Below are 25,575 nucleotides of genomic sequence, written 5' to 3'. Positions count from 1 at the left end.
CATTAAGTAAAATTAGTTTACAAGTTGGGCATGTTTGGTTCAAGATTATTAGATTTCAAGAAATAAAAATTGATTAACTAATCCTTTTTTTCTTATTTGGTTAATCCAATGGGATCCCGAAAATTCAAAAGGCAAATTTTTGTCCCTATCGATTCAGTAAAAAAAATTGAATTTTTTTACTCTCCTAAGAACATGTTCTCTTCGGTGTAAAATATCTGAATTGAACTTAAACGAATAGTGATATGTGAAAATAAAAGTATTCCAGAGCTGAAAATAAGTTAGGGAAAATAGGCCCTAACTTTTGCTGAAGATTAATTAAGTTGAAGGCGTTTAATCAACTTCCTAATAAGAACCAAAACATGGTATTAAATTAAATAAACAACAATAATAACATTGTTGTCGATATGTCCGAGTGGTTAAGGAGACAGACTTGAAATCTGTTGGGCTTCGCCCGCGCAGGTTCGAACCCTGCTGTCGACGTTTTTCAATTTTTTCCTCCTCTTCAATATCAAAATTCAAACCCCAAGTACAAACGACGTCGTTCCCCACATAATCAAGTCCCTAAAACCCTTGTTTTCTCCCCTCTTCCTCATAAACCCTATAATCACCACCAAAAAAGAAAACCACAAACCTCCAAAGAAAGAAAAAAGCATCATCTAATTATTCATCAATGGAGCAAAGTGAGCAAGTAGCAAAAGCATTTGTAGACCATTACTACACAACTTTTGATACAAATCGTGCAGGTTTAAGCAATTTGTACCAAGAAAATTCCATGTTAAGTTTTGAAGGTCAAAAGTTTTTAGGTGGCCAAAACATTGTTGGTAAGCTTACTAGTCTACCCTTTGAGCAGTGTAAACATTCCATTACTACCATTGATTGCCAGCTTTCTGGCCCCAATGGTACTACTCTTATCGTATTTGTTAGCGGCAATCTTCAGCTTGCTGGTGAGCAGCATCCTCTCAAGTTCAGTCAGGTACTCTTCTTTTTTCTTTTATCTATCCTTGTGCACGGCAGCACTAAACTCGTTTTGGACCTCGTCATCTGTATGCTCGCACATGTGAGTTAGAAATAATTGTCCCGTCGTGCATTAAAGAAGTGAAGAGAGATTTTCCCGGGGTGGATCGCTATACCTATTATCCAACATATATAAGAGTCAACTTGAATTCTATTAACAAAGATTGAATATTTAGCTCAAGTTTGACTTGATTTGAGGAAAAAAATTAATTGCTGAAAAGAGCTCCTTCTGTGTTGGGTTGTGTTGTGCTTTGGGTCGGCTTAACCCAATGTAATTTTAGGGTCTGCTTCTTTTTATGATTATATATAATTTTTTAGATTTATGTTTGGGAAAAAAAAAAAGTATTGGGGAATTAAGTTTTGGTTGTTTTTGGTTACAGATTGAAAGTTTCACATGGTATCTCTTTTCTTCCTTAAAGGTGGGCTGTGGGGGGTTGATTTAAAAGAGATTTGGCAATTAGCAATTTTAGGGCCTTTTGGTATATATAGTGATTCGGGTTTCGAATTAGGAACTAGTTATTAGGCTCGGATTATGTCCCGGGTAAGAAAAAATTTCATTTTTTAATATAATACTTTATGATAATAACACTAAGGCTCCGTTTGGTAGGGTGTAAAACGTTTTCCTGGAAAATCGTTTTCCTCTATTTTCAGTTTTACATTGTTTGGTTGGCAAAGGAGTGTAAAACCATTTTCCCTTGGAGTAAAATTACACTCCTAATGATGGAAAACTATTTTCCCTTCAAAATGAAGGGAAAACTATTTTCCTTATCTCTCTTACACACTCCTCTCACAACCTCCACTTTCCCTTTCATATTTCTTTCATTTTCATTATTTTTCTTACATGGAACCAAACAACGGAAAACTAATTTTGGAATTGTGTTTTCCATTGTAAATTATTTTCCATGAAAATCATTTTACACTGAAAATGTTTTACGCCCTACCAAACGGAGCCTAAATACAACTTAGCCTAGTGGTTAAAACTTTAGTATATGTAATTGAGGTCTCGGGATCAAACCCTGTACTATGCAATTTCTTAATTTTTTAATGTACATGGATTACATGAACTAAAACTCCCTAAGGAGAGCGCCACGTGGCACAGTTTCTTATTTTCGCACGCCTTTTAATATATTTGTATGGATGAAATTAAGATAGTATAAGTTTGAAACTTGATATCTAATATTATGAGTTTTAATTTATTTGGGAATGACATTTTTTATTTTATTTGATATCTATAGGCATTGGTATGAGCCATACCCACTCGAGTTGATTATTTACAGGTTTGGGCGGGTTGCGAGCCAGACCTAACTTTAAATATTTGTCCAACGGGGTTAACATGTCTAGTCCAAGTCTGTTTATGCGGGTTTAACTATTGTCCATGGCCCGTCCTAATAAACGGGCGGCTTTTCCTCGGGGATAACGACATATTAATACTTTTATTTTTTCCAAATAACTCTAGTTAATTTGCTTTAATATTTATAGATTAAAACATAATTTTGGTTAAAATGGAAAAAAGTTGATAATCACAACGAAAGATAAAGAGAAAGTTCAAAGATTTCGTAACAAAAATGTTAGAGGAAGACAAATTATTACAAATTAAGTGGTAGAGGTAAGAATAAAGATAATTATACGTTACCCGAAACTATATTAGTGCAAATAAACTATATATTTCAAAAGAATCAACACTAACAAATTAAATTTCATAGAAAATACTAGATATTATGATAAATGGGTCCGGCGGGCTCGCCCGCGGTAAATTTGAGGTTGTCCATATCTGTCCATTAATATTAGCGGGCTGGGTTTGGCTCGCCCATTTAGATTTTTTTTCAAAGATTATTGTCCAAACCCGCAACTTTAGCAGGCCGTGTTGGGAGGGCTTAGCAGGCTGTCCCGTCTATGAACAACTCTAATACCCACCTTTCCCTTGGGTTTCTAAACCCCGTACTTTAGGTATGTTTGAGGTATTGATTTTGAATCTAGTAATTCATTAAACGAACACTAGGTATGGGTTTTGCTAATAATAAACTCATATCTCATACCAGAACCGTGTTTGGTTCATATACTAGTATGTGGTTAGATTAGGATTGAAACTAAGATGGTATAAGTTTGGAATTTGATATCTAATATTATGTGTTTAGTTTTATCTGGGAATGAATTTTTTTTTCTATGATATATAAAGGTATTGGTATGACTAATCCTCCCTTGGATTTCTAAACCCATACCTTATGGATTTGAGGTATGGATTTTAAATTTATCCATTAATTAAAGGGTAATGTTATATGTAGTCCTAAGGGCTACATATAAGCATTAAATACATTTCTTTAAATAGAAACAGTTTAAGAATTCAAGATACATTTTCACATCAATTGAGGTAATAAATACTTGATTCAATATTTTATTTCCATTTTAAGCACCTTATATATAGCCATAAGGGCTATGTATATCATTTTCCTTTATTAAATAAACGCTACATATTAATTTTGCTCATTCTAAACACATACATCATACCAGAATTATATGAACCAAACACTCCCTAGTTTAGAATTTAGATTGTCTGTAGCAATTATCCTTTTTTAAATAAAGATATTGGCTCTTCCAAATCATTTTTTTATTTTCCAATCTATGGATGCTGGAGATCTGGAAACTGGAGTGATTGTAATTGATTTAGGCTCCGTTTGGTAGGGCGTAAAACGTTTTCCCGGAAATCTGTTTTCCTTTATTTTCAGTTTTACATTGTTTGGTTGGCAAAAGAGTGTAAAATCATTTTCTCTTGGGGTAAAATTACTCTCCCAAATCCCAATGATGGAAAACCATTTTCCTTTCAAAATGAAGGGAAAACTATTTTCCTTATCTCTCTTGTACACTCTTCTCACTACCTCCTTACTTTCCCCTTCATTTTCCTTTCATTTCATCATTTTTCTTACATTGAACCAAACAACGGAAAACTAATTTTGGAATTGTGTTTTCCATTGTAAATTGTTTTCCATGAAAATCATTTTACACTGAAAATGTTTTACGGCCTACCAAACGGAGCCTTAAGACTTATCCAGATATTTTATCTATTTTTTTTTGTGTGTATGGATATTGTTTTGGAAGAATTATAAATGCATGCCGATGATGCCATTGGAGAATGATGACAAAGGAAATAAAAATTGTGTGTGTGGGGTTGATTAGGAGCTTGTCTTGGCAACCAACCGTTTGAGTCTCTTAGGGGACTCAAACAGGGGTAATTTGGTCATTTTAAGCCTTGGAAATTTCACGCGCGTGTTGTTTGGTACCAATGCTAGGTTAGATTGGTACCATTGTCCGAAAATTTTGATACCAAAGTAAGGTTGCTTGGTACCAATCCTGATAACAATGTGATACCAATACCAGGTTATAATGGTACCATTGTGTAACTTTTTGAGTGTTTGAGTCTTTTTTGGACTCAAACAGTTGGTTACCAAGCCTTTCTCGGTTGATTAGGTACTTATCGATAGAAACATAGAGTCACTTGAATGATGAGGATTTTGACATTATTGCCAAGATATAGAGTACAATTTCTTACATATACTCGGATAACTTTAGAAATAAATACACCTAAGCCAAAATTTATGTCCTTCAAATTGGATTTAGACATAGAGATTAGAGAGTGTTATGTGATCGAGGAAGAAAGAGAGACAGAGAGTATGCTAATAGGTATTTCATTCGTTTCATTTTAATCTACACACTTACACTTTTCACGTATGCCAATATAAAACTTTGAGGACATATATCTTTAGTTTTGTATTTGTAAAAATTATAAAAAGTACATATTAATAAAATATATACTAATACGAATCTAACAAGATCCCACACGACTATGTTTTTATTCACGTATAAATCACAAACGAGGGTCAAAGTGAAATATGTGAATAGAGTAAAATGTCAAAGTGTGTAGATTAATATGAAACGGAGGGAGTAAGTAATAACAACACCTCTGAACAATTTCTATTAACAACACTTTTGAGCATTTCTCAATAAACAATTTCTATTGACAACACTTTTGAGCATTTCTCAGTTACCTAGATAGAGGTGAAAGTTTGGATTAGAGTTTAATCCTATCTGATTTGAAAAAATTTGGATTTTAAATTTTCAATCCGAATCCAAATCAATTAGAGTTTGAATCCGATCTGATCCGATCCAATCCGAATTTTTATACTGTAGATTGGATCTGATCCGAAAATCTAATTTTTTAAAAATCTAATAAATTAAGCACAATAGCAGCCTAGTCGATCGAAGTGAAGAATAAAGTGCAGTTATGATTTTAGGGGAAGGGTTGATGTGCTACGCGGTCTATTAGGTTATGGACTAGACTTAAAAAAAAAATCAGTTAAAAACTTAAGCCCAATCCAGATACATAATATAAGGCATATTGTTATTTGGTTATATTGAATTTTTGAATCCGATTACCCTCAATTCAATCCGATCCAAAAATCCAAATTTTTAAAAATAATCTCAATTCGAATCCAATTCGAAGACAGTTCCAATCCGATCCAAATTACTAATTTGGATTGGATTAGATTTTGGATTTTATCCGAATAACTTTCACCCCTACCCCTATCTATATTTGAGCTTCTCTTAAGTGAGTAAATCAATAATGATAGAGCAACTGTAAAATCTTATATACCTTCCCATATAAAAACAAAATTAATTAATTTTAGAGGCTGCTTGTATTTATCAAGAAAAATGATGCTCGTTGTATACGAGCAGAGGAGCCTCCAATTATTGTGGAGGCCCGATGCGACAAATCTAAATCGGGCACTTTCTTTATAATTTACTCTGTTTACTAGTTAAAATTAGAGTAAATCAAATGCAAAAAATGTAACTTTTCTATATTATTGAAGTACAAATAGTAATTGGAGGCTCGAACTATTTGGAGCCTACAATATCGCACATGTCTAGTGCCGCCCCTGTTTGTATAAATTTCTTATCTACCATCATTTTCAGTTTGTTTAACTTTTGTTTTCCGGATGTGTAGATGTTTTATCTGCTGCCAACTCCACAGGGAAGCTTTTATGTGCAGAATGACATATTCCGGCTGAATTATGCATAAATCTACAATCTTAAGTTGAGTTTCAGGTGGAAACATCACAAATAAGTTTATGTAGTACTAGTATCTACCTACTAGATCAAAGTTGCTCTTTTTTTTTTGCTATTGTTTAGAGTTATAGCTTGATTTACAAACATAGCCAAAGAAGAAGATTGTAATGATAGTTGTTGTAAGCTATAATTATCTCTACCAAGGAGTTTTTGGACGCACTTTTTATTTCCTTAATTGCAGTTTAGTTACTCAGAGTCAGATTATAACTGTTTGTCATTTCATGCTGATTCTATTGCTGTCTGGTTGAGCAATACATTTGAGTTTATTGTTTCTAGGGAAATTTCCTCAAGTATTCCTGAGATTTGACGTAATTCTCAAATTAATTCTCACATTTGGGAAATTTTTTTAGATATCCCTGAACTTTGTATTTAGGCTCAAAATACCCTTATGATACATCGAAATTCAACTACATTAATTTCCTAAGGTACTCTTGAAACTTAAACTTTGAACTTCAAAATTCAATAAGGATATTTTAAAAATTAAGCCAAACTTCAAGGGTACCTCAGAAAATTTCCATTCCTCCTAATAAGACATAAATTACTCACATGGTTTATGGTTAGGTAAATTATTACACGTAAGAACACTTTATTCTACTTAATTTCATGTTCCAGTAATCCAGTTGGATTCAGATCCTCATGTGACATAGCTCCAGATCTTAACTATTTGATTAATATTATATGGTTGATTGATGAATCTAAAATCTAGACATTAATGCCCAATTTACATCACGTGAAGGCCATAATTTGTTACTTTATTATTGCTATGCTGGATGTATTTGATAATATGTCACACCTTCTCGGTTAATTTAAGAACTCTTCTCATGTCTCAGCAAAATTCTGACCTACTTTCCAGCTTTCCTGTTATCAAATTAAAAAATTACTACAAATCTACAACTTGTAGTTCTTGCTCATTTTTTGTCAGACAATTTTTGTCTCCAGCCATTGGAATATGGTAACATAATAACATATCCTTGATTCCTTAAGTAAGATCTCTTTGAAGGATTTGAATTTGGAAAAACTCTTTTAAATTATTTGAATCTTTACCTGTGTTATGTAGTTTGAACCAATATTAAGTTTATCTTGGCTTAATGGTCGGAACTTATGCTCATAACCTTAAAGTCATGAGTTTAAGTCTCATTAATTAGAAGCACCTTGGGTGTAGAGTTCCCTTATTCTCCCCCCTAACCTCAAGGTTAGATGACTAGCTTTGAAAATGTTGAAAGTACTTTGACCTATCAGATTAAAAAATAACAATTTCGGTTATTAATAAGGGTAAATGAGAAAGTTTGCCTCACTAAATTTAGAGGTAACTTATTTTTCTATATTGGATAATCGATGATCTACTTTGTTCAACTTACAAATTCAAAAAATTAAGAAAATTTTGAATAAAGTTTTGGAAAATAAACTTGATTAGAACAATGCCCTTGAAATCCTTACGATCTAAGAACGTAGTGAACATTTTTTTTTAATCCATATGAGCCACAAAGGAAGTACAAAGTACAAAGAAGGGGAGGGGGGATTTGAACCTGTGACCTACCGTTCACAACACATCAATCTTAACCACTAGGCCCAGACATTCTTGGTAGAAAGTAGTGAACATTTGTTGGTTTTAATTTTGCGACAAGTCTAAAGTTGACTGCTATCTTGAGTAGTCAAGTACTGAGTTTGGTACAACTTTGAAACTAAAAATCATAATGGACAAAATGAAATATCTTTAGAAAAAGGTGCATGTTGAGCTTAGATTGTCTTGGCAGCTTGTAGACAAATAAACGATATACTAGACGCAATGGATCGCATTAGCTTGATTCCCTCGTCATCTTAACTCACTTTAATTTTCTTTTTGCACTTGCCACTTTCCTTCACTAGCAATCCTTTAATTGTGTCATTGTCTTTCACCTTTTATTTAACCATTTAGATGCATATCTGATTTCATAATAGCATTACCACCACCATACCACATTACACTCATACATAGCCACATTAATTAGTAGTCACTTGTAGGTCGAAAGACGAAGAATGGGAGATTGGGGTCCGGTGTTCGTGGCGGTGGTGATGTTCATAATCCTAACGCCGGGGTTGCTCGTTCAGATCCCCGGCCGCGACAAGGCGGTGGAGTTTAGTAGCTTCCACACAAGTGGACCTGCTATACTTGTTCATGCACTTATCTATTTTGCTTTGATTTGCATCTTTTTGTTGGCTATTGGCGTTCATGTCTACATTGGCTAACCTTAGCTCATTGTTATGTCTTTGAGTCGAGATTTTCATGTAAGCTATGTACAATTGACCATTCATTTTGTGATCGTCTTGTAGCAGTATAGCATGTGAAGGGGTCTCAAGCTTATATTATGTGCGTAATTAGTACGTACAAGATGGAGCTTCCTCGGTATAGTTTATTCTTTTGGGTTGTCATTTTTCTTTGTTTTTTCTCTCCTAACCCAACTGTTTTGCGGAAGATTTCGTGTTTGTTATTGTAATTTAGAAGATTTATAATTTATTGCTTATACAAATTTTTAGTTATTGAAGAAATTCTTCGAGTATTTGTGTGCGTTCTTTTGGTCCTACGAAGCCGATCAAATACCCAATTTTTCTTTTTTATTCTCAGAAGTCAGAACTACCTCTGATTTTTGGTAGGTGTTAGAGGATTTTATTGTTATGTAATATGATTAGACAAATTTGCTTGATAAAAGGCTACCTATGAACTTAATTGTTGTTTTTTTTTGTCTTGATTTTGTTTGTAATTCATTGTATTCTTAGTTGCAGTGAAAATGTTTGGTTCCAAACCTGGATTTGCATGTCAAATGTGAAACTAGATTGAAAAAATCGTCCATTACCTACCTGTTAGGGCTTGGTAGTCATTCACTCGTTTGAAATAGGGAATCGAATTTGGGAAAATTCCCACCACTATATCAGATTTTTAGTCGATTTGCCCCCGCAAATAAGTACATGTACCCAAGTCCATGTAGAGCATGGTGCACCCTTTTCTAAACTACGTCGTTTTATTATTTTTAGAGTCTATAATTCAAAAAAAATTATTGTTATTTGTTTCCTTAAATTTTGCAAGTAAAGATTCCTTTTTCAAATTTAAATTTAAAAGATATATGTTCTTTTACCTTAAGTGTAGATGTTCAGTACTATATGTTCTTTTCATTATAACATTTGTTCTTTTATAAATATAGATTTACACGTTCTTTAATTTTAAGCCGTGTGTTCTTTTTTAAAGTGGAAAAGTTGTTGAAAAAAGTTCATGTTCTTTTCTATTAGTTGTATGTTCTTTTTGGGTGCACAATGAGCATTGTGCACCCTAGTCCATAATCCACGCTTTGCCCTTCATGTCCAAACCCCTATAAGTGAGCGGCAAAGGGAGCTTGATTTTCTCTCCTAATGTACGACTAAATGTCGTCCTGTATTTTCCTAGTATCGTCGTGTATGTTATATACATTCACACATTACCTATTCTTTCTTTTCTTTTCCTTATGCATACACATTCCCCCCTCTCCCATCACAAAAACCTTTATATATGTTCAAGTAGAAGTTATAGAAATCCGATATCATAAAATTACATGCATCTAATAAGATCCCCGTGAAAATATGTTTTTATGTAAATCAACAAGGGTTACACAAATAACCAAAATGAGACAAACAATTAGTCTGGCCATGGAGGGAGTAAATCATAGAAGTAAGTGATAAGCTAGCCACAATCCCACAACTGGCACAAATTGCATAAACACCTGAAATGGGCCAATACCTATGCACTCTTACGACTCCTGAAATTAACTGAAGTTAATTTGGGCTTCACTTCAAAATAATAATAAAAAAACCTAGTTTGGGAAAGCTTTTGTCCGTCTCCCTATGAGCTACAGCCTTGGGTTATTGCCTTTGGAAAGAGTCACACAAGCCTCACATCAAACCCATCGCTCATCTATAAGAGGTGGGTAGCTATTCAAAAAAAGAGATATGAAATAATGCCCATCTATAAGAGGTGGATATGTATTAAAAAAAAAGATATGAAATAACAATCACAATCGTTCTCAAAAGCAAATTATTCGAAAATCTACTCAACCCATGATGATCCCGAAATACAATTCAACCGACATAATTCGCAACTAACATCCAAATTTACATATATAGATTAGCATATAAAACTCCTAACAAGCAACTTTTGAGTTTTGTACCTCGGCTCGATTTATTTTGGAATAAAATTTTTTCCATGAAAATTAAGTTTCTCATCTTCCGTTGTTTGGTCGGACAAGGTATTTAAAACGAAAACTAAGGTGGAAAGAGCTTTCCATCCCTTTATAAATAGTTTCTTCCAAGTTAGAAGAAACACCCTTTTCCTCCACTCTCATTCACAACATCTCCATTTTTTCCTTCTTAGATTAATAGTTTTTCATGAAATGAAATAAAGGAAAACTAATATTCATTTGCTTTTTCCAACGGAAAATATTTTTCATGTAAAACTATTATCCATCAAAAACATTATTCATCAAACAAAACGAACCCTTCAACTATTTAGTAATTACCACTTTGCCTTTTGGATCTCATACTAGCCATATTTTTACACTTTTCTAAACTATAGAACAATGTTTTTCCTTATAGTATTTCCTTACAAAACAAAAAAAGTCATATAGTAGTATTTTACTAAATTCAACTTAATGTGTAAGTTCGAAATATCAAATTTAAATAATTTTTATTATATAGTTAGAGATTACAACAATTTAAGTTATTTAAAATATCAACCATATTCCCATCATTGTTCATGCTCTCATGAAAAGACAAACTTTACCACTAATAATCAACAAACAGCTTGCTATTTCTTACTTACATCAAGACTATATACTCCCTCCATCCCAATTTAGTTGCTACATTTTGACCGCAGGCACTATTCACGTCATAACTTTGACTATCTTTTACTCCCTATACATAAGAAAAAACATAGTCATGTTGGATCTTGTTTGATTCGTCCCAATTTGTATTTTCCAAATATATAATTTTTATAATTTTTTCATATATATAACTCAAGATATTGATGTTTGAAGTTGCATCTCGTAAACTGTTGAAAAGCAAATGTAGCAACTAAATTGGGACGGAGGGAGTAACAAATTCACATTATTTTTCCCGGCAAACTAAGTGTATAATAAGTTCCATAAGCTTCATTTCTTTAAAGAATAGATACACACCAAGAAATAGAGGAAGAAGATGGAAATATACTTGAATCATATGTGGTTCGCAACTACTCTGTTCTCTAGTCTGGTGCACAGGCTCAAGCACCAGGTGCACCAGACCGGAAAAGGAGTATATGCATTAACGCACACCAACCATAGATCTAGATACTGATAATAGAAAACGGTATATGTGAACTTTTGAAGAAAATGAAGATCAAAGCAAACAATATTTGACAACAAAAATAAAATGTGGCGTAATATTCTCAAATAAGAATACTACAGTGTGTAGAAACACTTGAATATCGTGCGTTTGTGTCGTGCATACCATATGATGGAACAAATTGTTAAACCCAGCACCTCAGGGGCTTCAGCTATCATTCAGGCAATATTTAAGCTGTAGAACAAGGAATGGCAAGTTGGCAACAAGGCTACGACATGGACTGAAACAGTGATATACTGATATACTACACCCTGAATCCTGATAGTGTCTTTCCGAACAGAGAACTTCCTCAATGCAGGACAAATTCAATATTCCATCCTCAGATAAACTTCTTTTTGGTAGGGAGTTTTGTAAAGAGTTGGGAGGTAATCTAAAAAAAAACGGATTGAAAGAGATGCAAATGCAACTCACATAGACTGCTCAAAAAAAGAAAGCAGGATGTTTACTAGTTGATATAAACTATAAAGAAAACATGTATGGAAATAGTTTTTCATAAGATAGAAGTCTCAAGATAATAGAATCTTACAGAATAGTACATCATCAATTTGATCTTTTACTTATGCAGAAATGGTGCTGAAACAGAGCAACACAATCTAACAAGAATTCCGTTTTAGAAAGAGAAAGAAAAAAAAAATTCCCACCCTTCCCTCCATATGTATACTATAAGCCATACTATTTCATTAAAACATCTGCTGCCTTCTTAAACATAGAGATGGATGTCAAGGAATACAAGGAATAACATAAGGAGCAAACCATAGATAACACCATGGAAAAGGATGGATGCAACACTGGTCTTCATATTCATGAAACCGACTGATTGTTGCTTTCCGGGTACTTGGATGATCAAACCTGGTTGGAGGAAGGCAAATAGGGCTGAAGCTATGAGCGTTGAAGCCCAGTCTCTCATCTTCCCTGTATTTTCTGCACTTTACAGTGCGCACTGATGACTACTTTGTGAGGCACCCAAAAAAAGTGAATAAGAGCAAGGCAAGGGCAGGGAAAGAAAAGGAGAGCCAGAAAATGAAAATGTAAAGCAGACCCAAAATTATTGTGCAAGTGCTCCAAGATATGAAAAGAGAATAAGATACTCACAAAGCTAAATGAAAAGGAGAATCAATTAATCAACTTTCCCTCCTAGCATTATCTCATGACTATTTGATAAGGTAGCATAATTCTTTTTAGTATTCAATGTTCACATGCAGCTTTTATGGGTGTATCTGGTTATGTTTCCAGTTTATAGCTGCCCATAATTGCAGCTTGGTTTTGATAGCTAAATCACTCTTGCTCACCCATCAATTTCATGGGCTAATATGAGGTGCTAATATAGTTTAGTGGCTATAGGAAGACAAGGGACCCTACCGCAAATAAACTTTATTCTACTTGGTTAAAGAATACTGGCATGTCCATTCCACTTAGGAAGAGTCAAATTGAGGCCTTTCTAGTGGTGTGTAAAGTAGCAAACAGGAATTTCTAGAATTCTCGATTAATAGTTAAGGATTAAGAAGAAAAAAAGCTTAGATCCTGCGCAATACGATCAATTACTCAGCGGAAAGCTAGTCTTATGTCCTCTTTTGTGTCTGAATTGGACACCTGCATCATAGATATGTTTCAAGGCAGGGATCCCAAGGAACAATATTTGCTGTCAAACTGAAATGGTGGGGAGTAGAGAAAAATTGATCACTGGAATCCAATCAGCTTGGCAGGAAGGAGGGAGTATAATACAAAATAATTAAGATATATCCAAATTCATTAATGACAATATTATACAGTAAGAGTTCTCATTAAGAAAATATTTCCGCAGAAGACAAGGAGTTTATTGACATGATTTAGTTTTCACTATACAATATAACAATTCGAGGAATCATATGTTATTGTTATATACTTGAACCTTTATGCGTCAAGTCAATAAAGAAAGTTATTCACCTAAACTACTACAGCTGAAGTAGCTTGCACTATAACCCCTATTTTGTTATTCACCAAGTCGTCCATTCTGTTGAAATTCATACAAGTACTCACTATGGTTTTTATATTTCGAGAAGCTTATATTCTATTTTCTGCAGGTAAAAGCAATTTGTATTGGACAACAGCCAAAAAAGAGGAAATAAAATGAGTATACCCCTTATTTATGATTCTCCATGCCTGGTTTCCTTCATAGATGTTAGGAACTTAGGATCTCAGCCTCAATCGCATCGTATAGTTCATGGATTCCATGCTTGCACGCTGCAGCCGCCACAATACGGGTATTTGTAATAATTCTTGACTTATCAACACTTATCAACACCTTTGTTCCTAGCTATAATCCGCCACAGTAGCTTGCAGGTTAAATCATTTAGGATGTTACTAGTGCGGTCATTGAGATGTACATGCCAACACACGTCATATCGTCCAATTGGACAATGAAATGCGCATAAAACTCATGGTCTTTGCATTTACCTTGGCACGAGCCCACAGCTCATACATACAAACATAATGCTCTACAACAGGCATGATACCACACTCTTTGGTCATGAAATCAAAGTAATTTAAACCTTCATCAACTCTATGTGTTTGAATGCAAGCACTCAATACCCCAACAAATGTGATTGCATCAGGCATCACATTTTCCTCCATCATCTCCTCAAAGAGTGCCAATGCCTCGTCTCCACACCCGTGCACACCCAAGCTCGAAATCATTGAGTTCCAAGTTGCTAAGCTCCTTCTCTCCATCATATCAAACACTTTCCTGGCCTCCTCTAAACTACCACACTTACTATACATGTCAAGGAGGGCCGTCCCAAGGTAAACACCCAATTCAAACCCATTCTTTATGGCATAATCATGGACCCAAGACCCTAACTCAAGACTCCCAAGCTCGATACACGCTCTCAGCAAGCTAACAAGAGTGAACTCATTAGGTCTAACTCCCTCCACCTGCATTTCTGAGAACAATTCAAACGCCTCTTGAGGCCTTCCATTTGCCACATACCCATTAATCATAGCAGTCCAAGAAACCACATTTCTCACAGGCATTTCATCAAACAACCTCCTAGCACAATCCAACTCCCCACACTCAATCAAACCTGATACCATCGTCGTCAAAGAAACAACATTTCTCACAGGCATTTCATCAAACACCTTGCGTGCACACTCTAAATGATCACATTTCAAGTACATATTCAAAAGGGTATTCTTAACAAACATATCTCTACCATAATACCCAGTTTTAATCGCCATAGCATGAACCTCCTTCCCCTTTTCCACGGCAGAAGTAACGGCACATGCTTTTAAAACAAAGGGAAAGGTGAATTTATCGGGTGCGACGCCGGTGCAAATCATAAGATTGTAGAGAATAAGAGACTGAGAAGATGAGCCGTTGATTGTGTGAGCTCTGATGATGAGATTCCAAGTGAAGGTTGAAGGAGAAGGGATATGATGGAAGATTGAAGTGGCGTAATTGAGATTACCATAGGAAGAATAGAGGCGGAGTAATTGGGTGGCAACAAGATGATTAGAGGTGAGATTTGAACGGATGATTTTAGCATGAATTTGGGTTAGGTGTTGTGGAGAGGTGCAGTTTTGGAGGAGAGAGAATGGTTGAAAATTAATTGGAGAAGAGAAAAGATCAGGTGAAGAAGAGAAGCATAAGGCCATGGAAAACAGCAGCAACTCAACAACTCAAAGCAGAGAGCAGGTGGTGCCCAACAGCCCAAGGAATGCGTCCGCGGGTGGATTAGGCGGGACCCCTCCTCTCCCCTGCGTTCACTCGTCTATGAATACATAGGCCGTAGATTGTAGTCCGCTAGGTGAATGGGCGCACATTTCAGTAGCAAGTATTTTTTTAAAAGAGGAATTTCATTAATGAAAGGTCAAACGACATCTACAATAGATATTAAAGAAAAAAAGATATAATTAAACAAGGTTAAATCAAATTCGTCTTCGAAGAAATTATAACGAATCAGATCGAACAATACAGCGCAACCCCCTTGTATTTGCTGAATCAAACAACTATTGATGAGGAAGTCTATCATTATGACATAGTTTGGGAAGATCATTCTTGATCGAGCCATGTTAACCGCATCCGAGATTCCAATACCTTCATGTAGACTCTTGAACGTCTACCAATAAGAACAATTTTCTCATACCTAAAAACAAAACAACCACATTCACAACTCCCATAGGGGAGAAGGAGATCTCCACAACAGAGACTAAAAACCCCATAACAGGGTTTGAAGAAATCTCATAAAGAGATACTAATTTATTCAACAAAACAAGAAAATAAATTAAAAACTGAAAATAAAAAGGAAAAGGGGGTTTACCATGGATGAAATCATTCATGCCAGCCCCTAACCGATGAAGAAGGAGTAGGGGAGGCTAGGGTTTTAGAGAGAAAAAGAGAGAATGAGAAAATGTGTACTTTTTCAGTAGCAGGTAATAGTATAGCAATAAGTAGATGGTGGACAGAGGTGTAGGATGAGCATCCTACACCAGCTCCAAAACGCAAGGCAAGAAGAATAAAACGCACCATTCAACATGCAAAAAGTAATTGATTTGACAACCAATGTACAACTCCCTTTCATCCAATGTACATGTCGAAAATTCAAAAAGTAAATGATTTGACAGTTACTGTTCACCATTTAATAACTGATTTGATGTCAGCTGCCATCGTTTCCCCACATATACTGTTCACCACTTTTCTCTTTTCCACACTCAACCTCCTTCCATGTTTAATGATTTCGTTTTTTAAATTTCATCCTCTAGTTACTAAATTTTTTTGAGGTTGCAAGAACACAAAGTGAATAAATACCATTGGCCACCCTTTTGAGAACAAAGGGAAAAATATGAAGAAATATCTGAACCTCTACTTTGAATGTCTGTTATTGTTCATTGTGTGTTATCACATTGTTCACTATATCACAAGGATTGTATTTTGGATGTCTATTATTCATTGTGTGTTATTGACGATTTTATGGGAGGATGTCATTGTACATTTTGATTTTGTTAATGAACAACCACGAAGCCAAGAATGTACAAAGAAACACAATAGAATAAAAGTAACCCAATTTCTAAAGCTGATGTCAAGTGAGTAATTTGCAATCTTTGTACACTGGTGTATTGATGTTCGTTCATTAATGAAACTCAATATGTACAATTACAGTCCTATACCTCATAGTGCTCCAGGTGCTACAAAAAAAAAACTCAATATGGGTATTAAAACAAAAGGTCAACACATAACAACATGATTGTAACCCAGTTAATGTACATGAGTGTCAACTAAGTGTACATGCAAGGTACGTGCATGTACATGCAACTGCATGTGGAGCTAATAATAAAAATAGGTACCGCAACCAACGTAAATAAGGATAAATCATAATGTACACTGATGGTCATTACTTTGATCACTGAAAATAAGGATACATTATTGTTTGATTGAATGTTCACTGGATATGACTCGATGTATAAATGTTCTAGCAAGATTGTTCAATAACTAAGCCTGAATGTACAATGTTGTTATGACTGGATGTTCAAGTTATTTTATAGAGCTAACTTTGTTCTGTGTACATTAAAGTTGCGTTAATGTTCACTGTATATGACTAAATATACATTAGCTTCACTAACATGCATGCATAACATATTCAATAGACACAACCAAAACAAAAAAAAAACTCAATACATGTATTAAAACAAAAGGTCAACACATAACAACATGATTGTAACCCAGTTAATGTACATGAATGTCAACAAAGTGTACATGCTAGGTACGTGCATGTACATGCAACTGTAGGTGAAGCTAATAATAATAAAAAAAGGTACCGCAACCAACGTAAATAAGGATAAATCACAATGTACACTGATGGTCATTACTTTGATCACTATCCCCAAATGTACACTCGTATATTATTGTACATCAAACCATATGCATTTGTACATTAAAAAAAGTTTTAAAAATGCAAAACAGAAAATAAAATCAAATATCAATATTTGGAAATTTATAATAGAAATGAATGAAAATAAGGGAGAAATAAATGAAGAACAAAATAAATGAAAGAGATAATTGAAATGGTTCTTGAAAAATAAACGAGAGAGAAGGGAGGGAATGAGTGAGTGATGAGAGAGAAAGAGCTGGCCCACTTTCATAAATACTGCCAAAAGCCTGCCAAATTTTGGCTCCCCTAAAACTATCAAAACGACGTAGTTTTGGACAAGGTGTAGGATGCTCATCCTACACCTTGGTGTAGGATCTAATTTGCAATAGTATAGTGGTATTGATATCACTTCTTATTTATCCCTTTTCATTTTTTTTAATTGCTATATTTGATAGTAATACATAATAATTAGGGCAATGTTACTCTCAAGCTTTTGAGAGAGTACTTTTTGAGCTATTTAATATAAAATAATAAAAAGGTGAAAAAGTAGTATTTTTGGGTAGAAAAAGAGAAAAATAAATTTGATTTAACCTTGTTTAGTTAAATCTTATTTTTTTTAATATTTATTGTAGATATCGTTTGACCTTAAGTTAATGAAATTTCTCTCCAAAGAAAAAAAAAAGTCAGGGATGGATCTAAGATTTTAGATTTGAGGGGCCTAACCAATATTAAACACTAGTTTTGTATCTACGCGATGTGTGTAAAAACATGTATAAAATTGAATTATTTCTTGATTACATCTAAATAGATCAGAGATTTTAAATTTTTAATCAGTTTATCCCACTAAATCAGGGACTTTAATTTTTTCTCAAAAATTTAGTTGAGAGGAAAGTAACTGTGTTGTAAATTTTCGTTGTGTTCTTTTGTTGTGCTTAATTTATCTTTTAACTTTTTTACTTTCAACTCGTTGCAAATTTATTTTACGAGATAGAGAGAAGTGCCTTATCAAATTAGAATATCACATAAGAGAATAATTGGTAGGCCCCATGTATGGTGAGTTAGCAACAATCTAATAGCATTAAAAAAACCAATCCAATGGTTAAAAAGCTCAAAATTGTAGATCATCTATTGTGGGTAAAAAAAACATAAAAACTAATGATAAATCATAAGTAAGGTGGAAGAGAGTGGAAATATTAAAATAGGATCAACCATTGTGTATGCTCTAAAAAGAGAATATTGCATCTATACAAAACAAAGTTTACCAATATATAAATTTTGTGTAGATCTTAAGACATGGAGATAGTCACTTTGATTGCAACATGGATTTTATAACTCCTAAAAAGTTTTCAAGACTAGGATCGTTGAGTAGACATAACATTTTTGAGAACCCTCGTCTTTTACATCACTGTTTGATGCAGCCTTCTACAATGGGATATCTCGATCTTTTGTAATTTTGAAATAGAACTGGATTCAATTTAAGTGATTATAAACAAAGTCTTGACATCTGTTGCAACTCCACACAAATTTCAATCAACAAATCAACCTCTTGAATTGCACAAAAAAACCCAAAAAAAAAGGTTTCCAAACTCTCACACGAAGAGAGATAAAACCAATATATGGATAGATGTAACTCAATATATGGGTAAAAAAACTCTCCATTAAAGAAAGATTAAAGTTTATTAATTAGAAACATAAATATAAAAAAAAACTAGTAACAAAAGGAGAAAAGAGGCTTACTATCGTCCAAAAAGATAGTAGTAGTCCTAGGTTGAAAATTAGGGTTTTGCGGTAGAGGAGTGAAAAAAGAGAAAAAAAAAGAAAAAGAAAAGAGGGAGGAGAATGATATAAAAGCAAGTTAGAGTTAAGAATGTATTAATTTTGGAATATGTGATAATTAGTAATTAGTAGCGAGATTGTCCTTTTTGTGCTTGGTGCTTTCCAAATAGTCAAAAATATTACTTACAACGCAAACAAATTGTATTGTCGCACTTTCCTCTGTTTTTTCCACTCCTTCACAGAAGTAATTCCACAGTCTCTCACTCCTGTAGTCAGAAGACACTACTAGAAAGTAGAAAGTAGAAAGTAGAAAGTAGAAAGTAGAAAGAGTAGAGAGACACTCCCCTCCTCCCATCTCTTCCACCTGCCATCAATTTTCTCTCTCCTCTTTTTTTTTGCGTTTCCTCATTTCTTTCACCAAATAATCACCCCCCCAAAAAGAAACAGCAAAAATCACAAAAGCAAGATCAAAAGTTAAGAAAAGAAAAGAATCGAAGAAGAATGGCAGATTGGGCACCTGTATTAGTAGGAGTAGTATTGTTCGTGTTGCTATCACCAGGACTACTAGTACAAATACCAGGATACAATCGATCTATTGAATTTGGAGGTATGAAGACTAACGGCAAAGCTATCTTCATTCACACTCTTATTTTCTTTGCTCTTTATGCTATTCTCATCCTCGCCGTTCATATTCATATCTACACCGGCTGATCTAACATCTTCCCCTTTCTTTTCAATTCAAACATTGTTGTAACACTGCTTTTTTTTATTCTCTTTGGTTGTCTAATTTCTGGTATAAAAACAAAACTGTTGAAAATGCTTAAAGATTGCCTTCTTTTTTATCTTTACTTTACACTTCTCTTATCACTTTACTTTTGGATTCCTTTTCATACTCTGCAAAAACATATTAAATTTTGATTTTGCACTAGATCTCTCGTTAATTAGCCACCCGATGTTACATATGATTTCGATTTACTTCCTTTGTACAGAAAGAATGCAACAATTGGGTATTATTTGTGAGGGAGTATAAAATATTTAAATGTTGTATTCTTTATGTTACCAAGTAAGTATAAGATTGACATATTTGTTAGGCTATGTTGCAATTTAGGGAAGATGAGATAGAGCTTACATATTGAGATAAACAGAGAGGTTATTTTCTGATTGTTCTAATTAAATTGTGTTTCATTTGAGAGATTCCCCATTAATTGTCTCATGTTATATTGCGGCATGGTACACCCAATACTAATGTTTGTTCATATGGGTGTTTTTTAATACATTTATAGAACAATTTCTTTTGGTGTTTGGAAGAGTGTTCTTTGTTCGTGCACTAATTTTAGGATTACTTACTAACAGAAGCCCTGTTTCGTATTAGGGTTAGTTTCCGAGTTTTTGGTTTAACCATTTTAAAAATCATACCTTTAGGTAGTCATACTCAATGTGATTGTATTTTCTTTTAAAATGACAATAGAAGATAAGGGACTACTTTTTCTAGTTTTCATATTTCAGTGAAATCTGAAACAAAAAACGATGATGAATGAAGGAACTTGAGACAAATAATAGTGTAGTTGCTGGTAAAAAACAATTATGGTCAAAAGACTTCAAGTTTGATCATAATTGTTGATTAATATCTAGGTTTAGGACATACAGTAACATAACATTTTCTGTTAGCTTTTAGACAGAGGAACTCAAATTAAGAACAAAAGCCCCCCAAATAGAGCTATTCACATTTCACACTGAAAGTTCACCACTTCAACTTAAAGGTAGCAGTTGGTTTACCAGTTTTAAGCATTTACGAGGATGCCGTTTCATTATCAGTGATCATATTGAATCGTTCGCACTTCGCACTGAATGCTGCCCATAATATTCCACAGTACTTGTGATAGAACTATCACCATAACTAGTTGAGGACGCAGGGTAGAGATCCTGTTGGCCTACTAAACTGGTAGTCTCCTCATAGGTTTGCTCATCAGTCTTATCCCAAGGATGGTTTATTTGCTTCTTCAAACCATCTAATTCAAGAGCGACTTCCCTCATTGTAGGCCTATTTTCGCTATTAAAATCAAGACATTTCAGTACAAGCTTACCCACTGAAAGGAGCTGTTCTTGACTTGCCTCCTCCACCAACCGGGGGTCAAGGATTTCAAGCAACCGGTGTTGTTTCATCGACGACACAAAATACTTGGCCAAACCAACTTCTTCTGGGTTTCTTTCTGGGGAGAGTACTTTTTCTTTGGTCAATAGCTCGGCAAGAACCACTCCAAAGCTGTAAACATCACTTTTGTCAGTTAACCGACCTGTATGCATAGACTCTGGATCAATATATCCAAATGTTCCTAGAAGATGATCAGTTGCTGCTAGAGTTTCATCAATGGGTGCTAGTCTTGAAGCACCAAAGTCTGCTATTTTCGCTGTGTAACTATTGTCGAGCAATATGTTAGCAGATTTAACATCTCGATGAATTATCGGTGTCAGAGCAGCTGAATGAAGATAAGCAAGTCCATCCACTGTCTCTGTTGCAATCCTGATGCAATTTTCCCAGTTTAGCCAAGAAGTGCCTTCTTTTTTGATATGTGCCAAGAGCGTACCATTAGAGATATACTCGTATACAAGGAGGGGAACTTTAGTCTCAAGACAGCATCCTAAGAGTTTAACCACATTTTTGTGGTTAGTTTGCATTAAGATAACCACTTCATTTATGAACTCCTCCATTTGAGATTTATCTTGATCTCCTACTTTCGGTTTTTTGATTGCAACTTCAAGACCATCCTTTAGTGTTCCTTTGTATACTGTGCCGAAACCACCTTTACCTAAAACCCGATCTTCACTATAATTATTAGTCGCGATTTTTAGTTCATCTGCAGAAAATGTTTTGGATGATTCTGTTGGAGAAAGCTGTTGTTTTAGTAGTAATCCTCCATTCTGGTCAAATAACTTTTCCCTAATTTTCATAAGCTTCCTTTTTCTCTTGGTGAAATATATCCAACTCACTAAAATCAGCAAGAACAAAGTTCCGAAGCTGATACCTGCATGAGTAATTTGAGGAAATATTTTACTAACATAAACCATATTACAGAATAGTACATTAGCTGGACATGAAATTTATAATCTCATAACAATAACAATAATGATATCCAAACTGGATATAGAGAAAGTATTTATTGTTTGATTTTAACAATTTAGAACAAGTCTTAGCTACATGCAGCAAAAAGCTTGTCAGTTTAATTTGTTAAAGGCGATTCTTCATGAAGATAGGAAATGTTTTATAACCTATAAAGTACAAATCAGGACACCACATTCTTTTTGGTGCTAGAGAGTGGCCAAGTGCGGTGATTCAGTAGGCATTCAATCCAAGGTCTTGAATACTACCCTCCTAAACCCTTACCAACCAAGCTGAACAATACCAAGTAATATACTTCTTCCGTTTCATATTACTCGCTACATTTTTCAATTCACGGACTCCTAGACAATTTTTGGAGAAGAAAGAGGTAGAGAGAAAAGAAAAGGGACTCATGTGCCGAAACCACCTTTACCTAAGACCAGGCCAGGGAAGCATACCTATGCTGAACGTCATAACACTCTGTGAATTATCTTTGAGACAACCTCTCCCTGTCTTTAAACCATCACCATTATGTCCTTCAGGACAAGAGCATATGAAACTACCAGGGGTATTGGCACAATTGTCCGAGCATGGATTGTTTGAACCCGCACACTCATCTATATCTGCAGCAAAAGAATTACATATACATCAAAGTGTTAATACAATGACCAGTAGGTAGTGAGGTTGAAGACATGCATCGAAAATCGTAGAAGTCGAAGTTGTGCAATTATTAGAAAACGAACAGAGTGAAAAGAGAGAAACCTGACCTGTACATCCAGGACTAAGATAAGGGTTGCCTTGGTAACCCTTGATGCAACCACAACGATATCCTTTTCTTGAGCCAATATCAAAGTCTATGCAACTGGTATTTTGTTGGCAAGCATAACTAGCCAGCTTTTGCTGAGCTTGATAACAATATTCGTCATTACCAACAACCCATTCAAGCACAATTGGTACTTTGTCTCTCGTTCTATTCATGAATGTAGGATCAGAAAGATCAGCTACATTGAAGGTGAACTTACTTAGCTCACCTAAGAAAGCATGACCGCATGGATTAAACTTCGTCACTGTGCTATGGTTAGCACTAATGGAAAATACATCCATTTGTAAAAAAGTGACTCCCTTAGGGATGGATGTTTGACAGCAACTGATCCCTGAACACGAGCCATTATACTTAATCACAGTTTCTTGGCTTGAACATGTAGCAATACATCCACTTGAATATCTGGAGTTAATATCATCCGTTATTAAAGCCATATGATCGCAACCAATGACAATGAACTTGTTTTCTGTGTCTGAAAACATAAATGGGGAGGTGATCTCCGGATGTAGTACTTGTAAACGGAGAGACAGAAGGTCTAACTTTGTAGCTTCTGCAAATAAGGGCTCATCGTGGCATTTACGAGCTATGACGTTCTTGATTCTCATTTGTCCGGTTTGAGAAATGTCTATGACCTCAAGTTTATTAGGACCCCATAATAGTTTTGGCGGGTTAAAGGTGGTGTCACAAACAATGGTATACCATCTATCAAGGGAACATGAACCTGCATCTTGGCTGATGCCAAATGGGTAAGGAATTGTTATGTTGCCACATCTGGTAGGACAGCCGGGTTTCGCGGTGGTGGAAATGGTGGTGCAAGTGGTGGTAGAAAACATTAAGAAAGTCAATAAAAGACATGGTAGGAGGATATGAAACAACTGGTGCATTTTCCACATATGTTTTTGTAAAACCTATGCAGTTAAGAACTTTGTTTGCACTTACGTTTTGACATTCTAGTACTAATTAGGTTTGGGTTGAATTTTGTACATTATGACAGTTTGATTTAAACATGAAGTTGAATATAATATCCAATGTGATACAAACTGTTATAATCATCTTTCTATTAGAGTTCAAATTGGACCTTATCAGATAGATTATTATTATATACTCATGTCTCTTTCAATTAGTCTCATAAAAGTTGTACTATATTTTTGATAAAGGAAAAACTAGGTCGTTACTAGCCTCCTAAAATCAAACAAACCTAACTAAATCACTAGACTAAGTAAAGTGATAAGTAAGGGTCAAAATCCACAGGGAATAGCAAGAAGAACACCAATGTTGCTAATTGTTGCAAGCTAAGACGAAATTTAGCAAAAGGTTTGGTTTGTTAACTAAGAACTAGATTAAGTAATCAACTAAGGTCTTAAAAAAGCTAAATGATTAGCAAGAAATTGATTGATAAAAACATTGGGAGAAGGGATAAACACCATCCAATCATGATTTAGGAATAAGAAATGCGAAGTGTAGGGGGAAGGATCAAATAACAAACCCTCACTCAATTCTCACTCTCATGAGCAATTAAGTAAGAAAATAACATAACATCAACTCTAGTCTCCTCTCTCAACTTGACTAAAGCATAAATCAACAAACATCATAATTCTAGAATGCAAGTAGATAATAGTTATGCTATTGATCGATTAAGAAACCCAAAGAACCCCTATCTTCTTATTCAAATACCAAAATCAATCATGGTTGGGTTTTCACCCCAACCCCCAACTAATTAACTACTCACTAATCATTATAGTCATCATAATAATACTAATAGAAGGAGAAAGTGAATCAAACATGAACAACTAAACAATCAACACACCAACTAAATCAAGATTAAGATAAAAACTAAAATCTAAACATGGGTTAAACTAATTTTAGACAAAACTTAAATAAACAAAAAGATAAGAGTATAAGAAGTAGAGAGAAGAGGAGATATTACTTAAACCATGAAGAAGAAATGAAGATCTTGCATAAAAACCATAATTTTTGTCATAATCCAAGCTACAAAACCATGGAAATCTACTTTCTCTCTCTAGAACCTTACTTTCTCTCACTAGATTAAGCTAAGAACTCTCTAAAAATGATTTACTGGAATTAAAGTTAATTTGTCATTAAGTGAAAAAGGTATTTATATCCCCACAAAAACGAGGCTAAAATCAGCGTTTAACATAAAAATATCGCGAAAATAACAAGGAGCGCCCGCTCCTTGTAAAACAGGAGCTCCCGCTCCTAACAAAATGAGGCGCTGGAGCGGGAGCTCTTTGGTAGCTCCTAGGTCGCTCCAAAGTTTCTGCCAACAAAAGTGGCTGCCCAGGTGGAGCGCCCGCTCCTCAATATAAAGGAGCCCCGCTCCTTGTATAATGTGCTCCAAGGAGCGCTTGCTCAATGGTAGCTCCTTGGTAGCTCCAAAGTTTCTGCCCTCCTTTGCCATCCTCAACGCATAAAGGAGCGCCCGCTCCTGTTTCCTTGAGAGCTCCCGCTCCTTTGCTCCTATGCTAGGAGCTCCAGCTCCTTGGTGGCTCCCTCCTAGCTCC

General features: G+C 34.8%; 5 protein-coding genes and 1 non-coding gene across 8 annotated transcripts; 3 read left to right on the top strand and 3 right to left on the bottom strand.

Moving 5' to 3' along the window:
- The first annotated feature begins 398 nt into the window (after window positions 1-398).
- On the top strand, window positions 399-480 carry TRNAS-UGA (transfer RNA serine (anticodon UGA)). Its single transcript has one exon. It is a non-coding gene; the product is annotated as a tRNA-Ser (tRNA).
- Window positions 481-509: 29 nt separating this feature from the next.
- LOC104895259 (nuclear transport factor 2B) lies at window positions 510-6,339 on the top strand. Its single transcript, XM_010681717.4, has 2 exons — window positions 510-973; window positions 6,011-6,339. The coding sequence occupies exons 1-2, from the start codon at window positions 671-673 to the stop codon at window positions 6,083-6,085; spliced, it is 378 nt and encodes a 125-aa protein (XP_010680019.2). The 5' UTR covers window positions 510-670; the 3' UTR covers window positions 6,086-6,339.
- Window positions 6,340-7,905: 1,566 nt separating this feature from the next.
- On the top strand, window positions 7,906-8,845 carry LOC104895255 (uncharacterized). Its single transcript, XM_010681713.4, has one exon. The coding sequence runs from the start codon at window positions 8,149-8,151 to the stop codon at window positions 8,356-8,358; it is 210 nt and encodes a 69-aa protein (XP_010680015.1). The 5' UTR covers window positions 7,906-8,148; the 3' UTR covers window positions 8,359-8,845.
- A 1,957-nt stretch (window positions 8,846-10,802) lies between these two features.
- On the bottom strand, window positions 10,803-15,293 carry LOC125491500 (pentatricopeptide repeat-containing protein At3g26630, chloroplastic). Its single transcript, XM_048646096.2, has 2 exons — window positions 13,631-15,293; window positions 10,803-11,046 (listed from the first exon to the last, which is right to left on the bottom strand). The coding sequence occupies exon 1, from the start codon at window positions 15,142-15,144 to the stop codon at window positions 13,891-13,893; it is 1,254 nt and encodes a 417-aa protein (XP_048502053.1). The 5' UTR covers window positions 15,145-15,293; the 3' UTR covers window positions 10,803-11,046; window positions 13,631-13,890.
- On the bottom strand, window positions 11,990-13,771 carry LOC104895257 (uncharacterized). Of its 3 annotated transcripts, none has more exons than XM_048646097.2 (2): window positions 13,631-13,771; window positions 11,990-12,461 (listed from the first exon to the last, which is right to left on the bottom strand). In XM_048646097.2, the coding sequence occupies exon 2, from the start codon at window positions 12,419-12,421 to the stop codon at window positions 12,215-12,217; it is 207 nt and encodes a 68-aa protein (XP_048502054.1). In that variant the 5' UTR covers window positions 12,422-12,461; window positions 13,631-13,771; the 3' UTR covers window positions 11,990-12,214. The 3 variants fall into 3 exon arrangements, with proteins under 3 accessions (XP_048502054.1, XP_048502055.1, XP_010680016.1); XM_048646098.2 differs by having other exon boundaries at window positions 11,990-12,435; window positions 13,631-13,770; XM_010681714.3 differs by having other exon boundaries at window positions 12,607-13,631.
- Window positions 15,294-20,690: 5,397 nt separating the features above from the next.
- Window positions 20,691-24,373, bottom strand: LOC104895254 (wall-associated receptor kinase 2). The gene is made up of 3 exons (XM_010681711.4): window positions 22,998-24,373; window positions 22,689-22,853; window positions 20,691-22,156 (listed from the first exon to the last, which is right to left on the bottom strand). Exons 1-3 carry the CDS (start codon window positions 23,944-23,946, stop codon window positions 20,952-20,954), a joined length of 2,319 nt encoding a protein of 772 aa, XP_010680013.1. The 5' UTR covers window positions 23,947-24,373; the 3' UTR covers window positions 20,691-20,951.
- Between the last annotated feature and the right edge of the window lie 1,202 nt (window positions 24,374-25,575).

The sequence above is a fragment of the Beta vulgaris genome, chromosome 6 (assembly GCF_026745355.1).
Source record: "Beta vulgaris subsp. vulgaris cultivar EL10 chromosome 6, EL10.2, whole genome shotgun sequence".
Lineage (NCBI taxonomy): Eukaryota > Viridiplantae > Streptophyta > Magnoliopsida > Caryophyllales > Amaranthaceae > Beta > Beta vulgaris.
This window is presented reverse-complemented; position numbering and strand designations above follow the sequence as displayed.

Bases quoted from the DNA above. Each gene is read 5' to 3' on its own strand.
- LOC125491500 (XM_048646096.2), bottom strand. From the start codon at position 15,144: ATGGCCTTATGCTTCTCTTCTTCACCTGATCTTTTCTCTTCTCCAATT.
- LOC104895255 (XM_010681713.4), top strand. From the start codon at position 8,149: ATGGGAGATTGGGGTCCGGTGTTCGTGGCGGTGGTGATGTTCATAATC.
- LOC104895257 (XM_048646097.2), bottom strand. From the start codon at position 12,421: ATGAGAGACTGGGCTTCAACGCTCATAGCTTCAGCCCTATTTGCCTTC.
- LOC104895254 (XM_010681711.4), bottom strand. From the start codon at position 23,946: ATGTGGAAAATGCACCAGTTGTTTCATATCCTCCTACCATGTCTTTTA. The intron at 22,854-22,997 runs GTCAGGTTTCTC...CTTTTGCTGCAG, and splicing joins TCTTAGTCCTGGATGTACAG to ATATAGATGAGTGTGCGGGT. The intron at 22,157-22,688 runs GTATGCTTCCCT...TTACTCATGCAG, and splicing joins TGTTATGACGTTCAGCATAG to GTATCAGCTTCGGAACTTTG.
- LOC104895259 (XM_010681717.4), top strand. From the start codon at position 671: ATGGAGCAAAGTGAGCAAGTAGCAAAAGCATTTGTAGACCATTACTAC. The intron at 974-6,010 runs GTACTCTTCTTT...CCGGATGTGTAG, and splicing joins ATCCTCTCAAGTTCAGTCAG to ATGTTTTATCTGCTGCCAAC.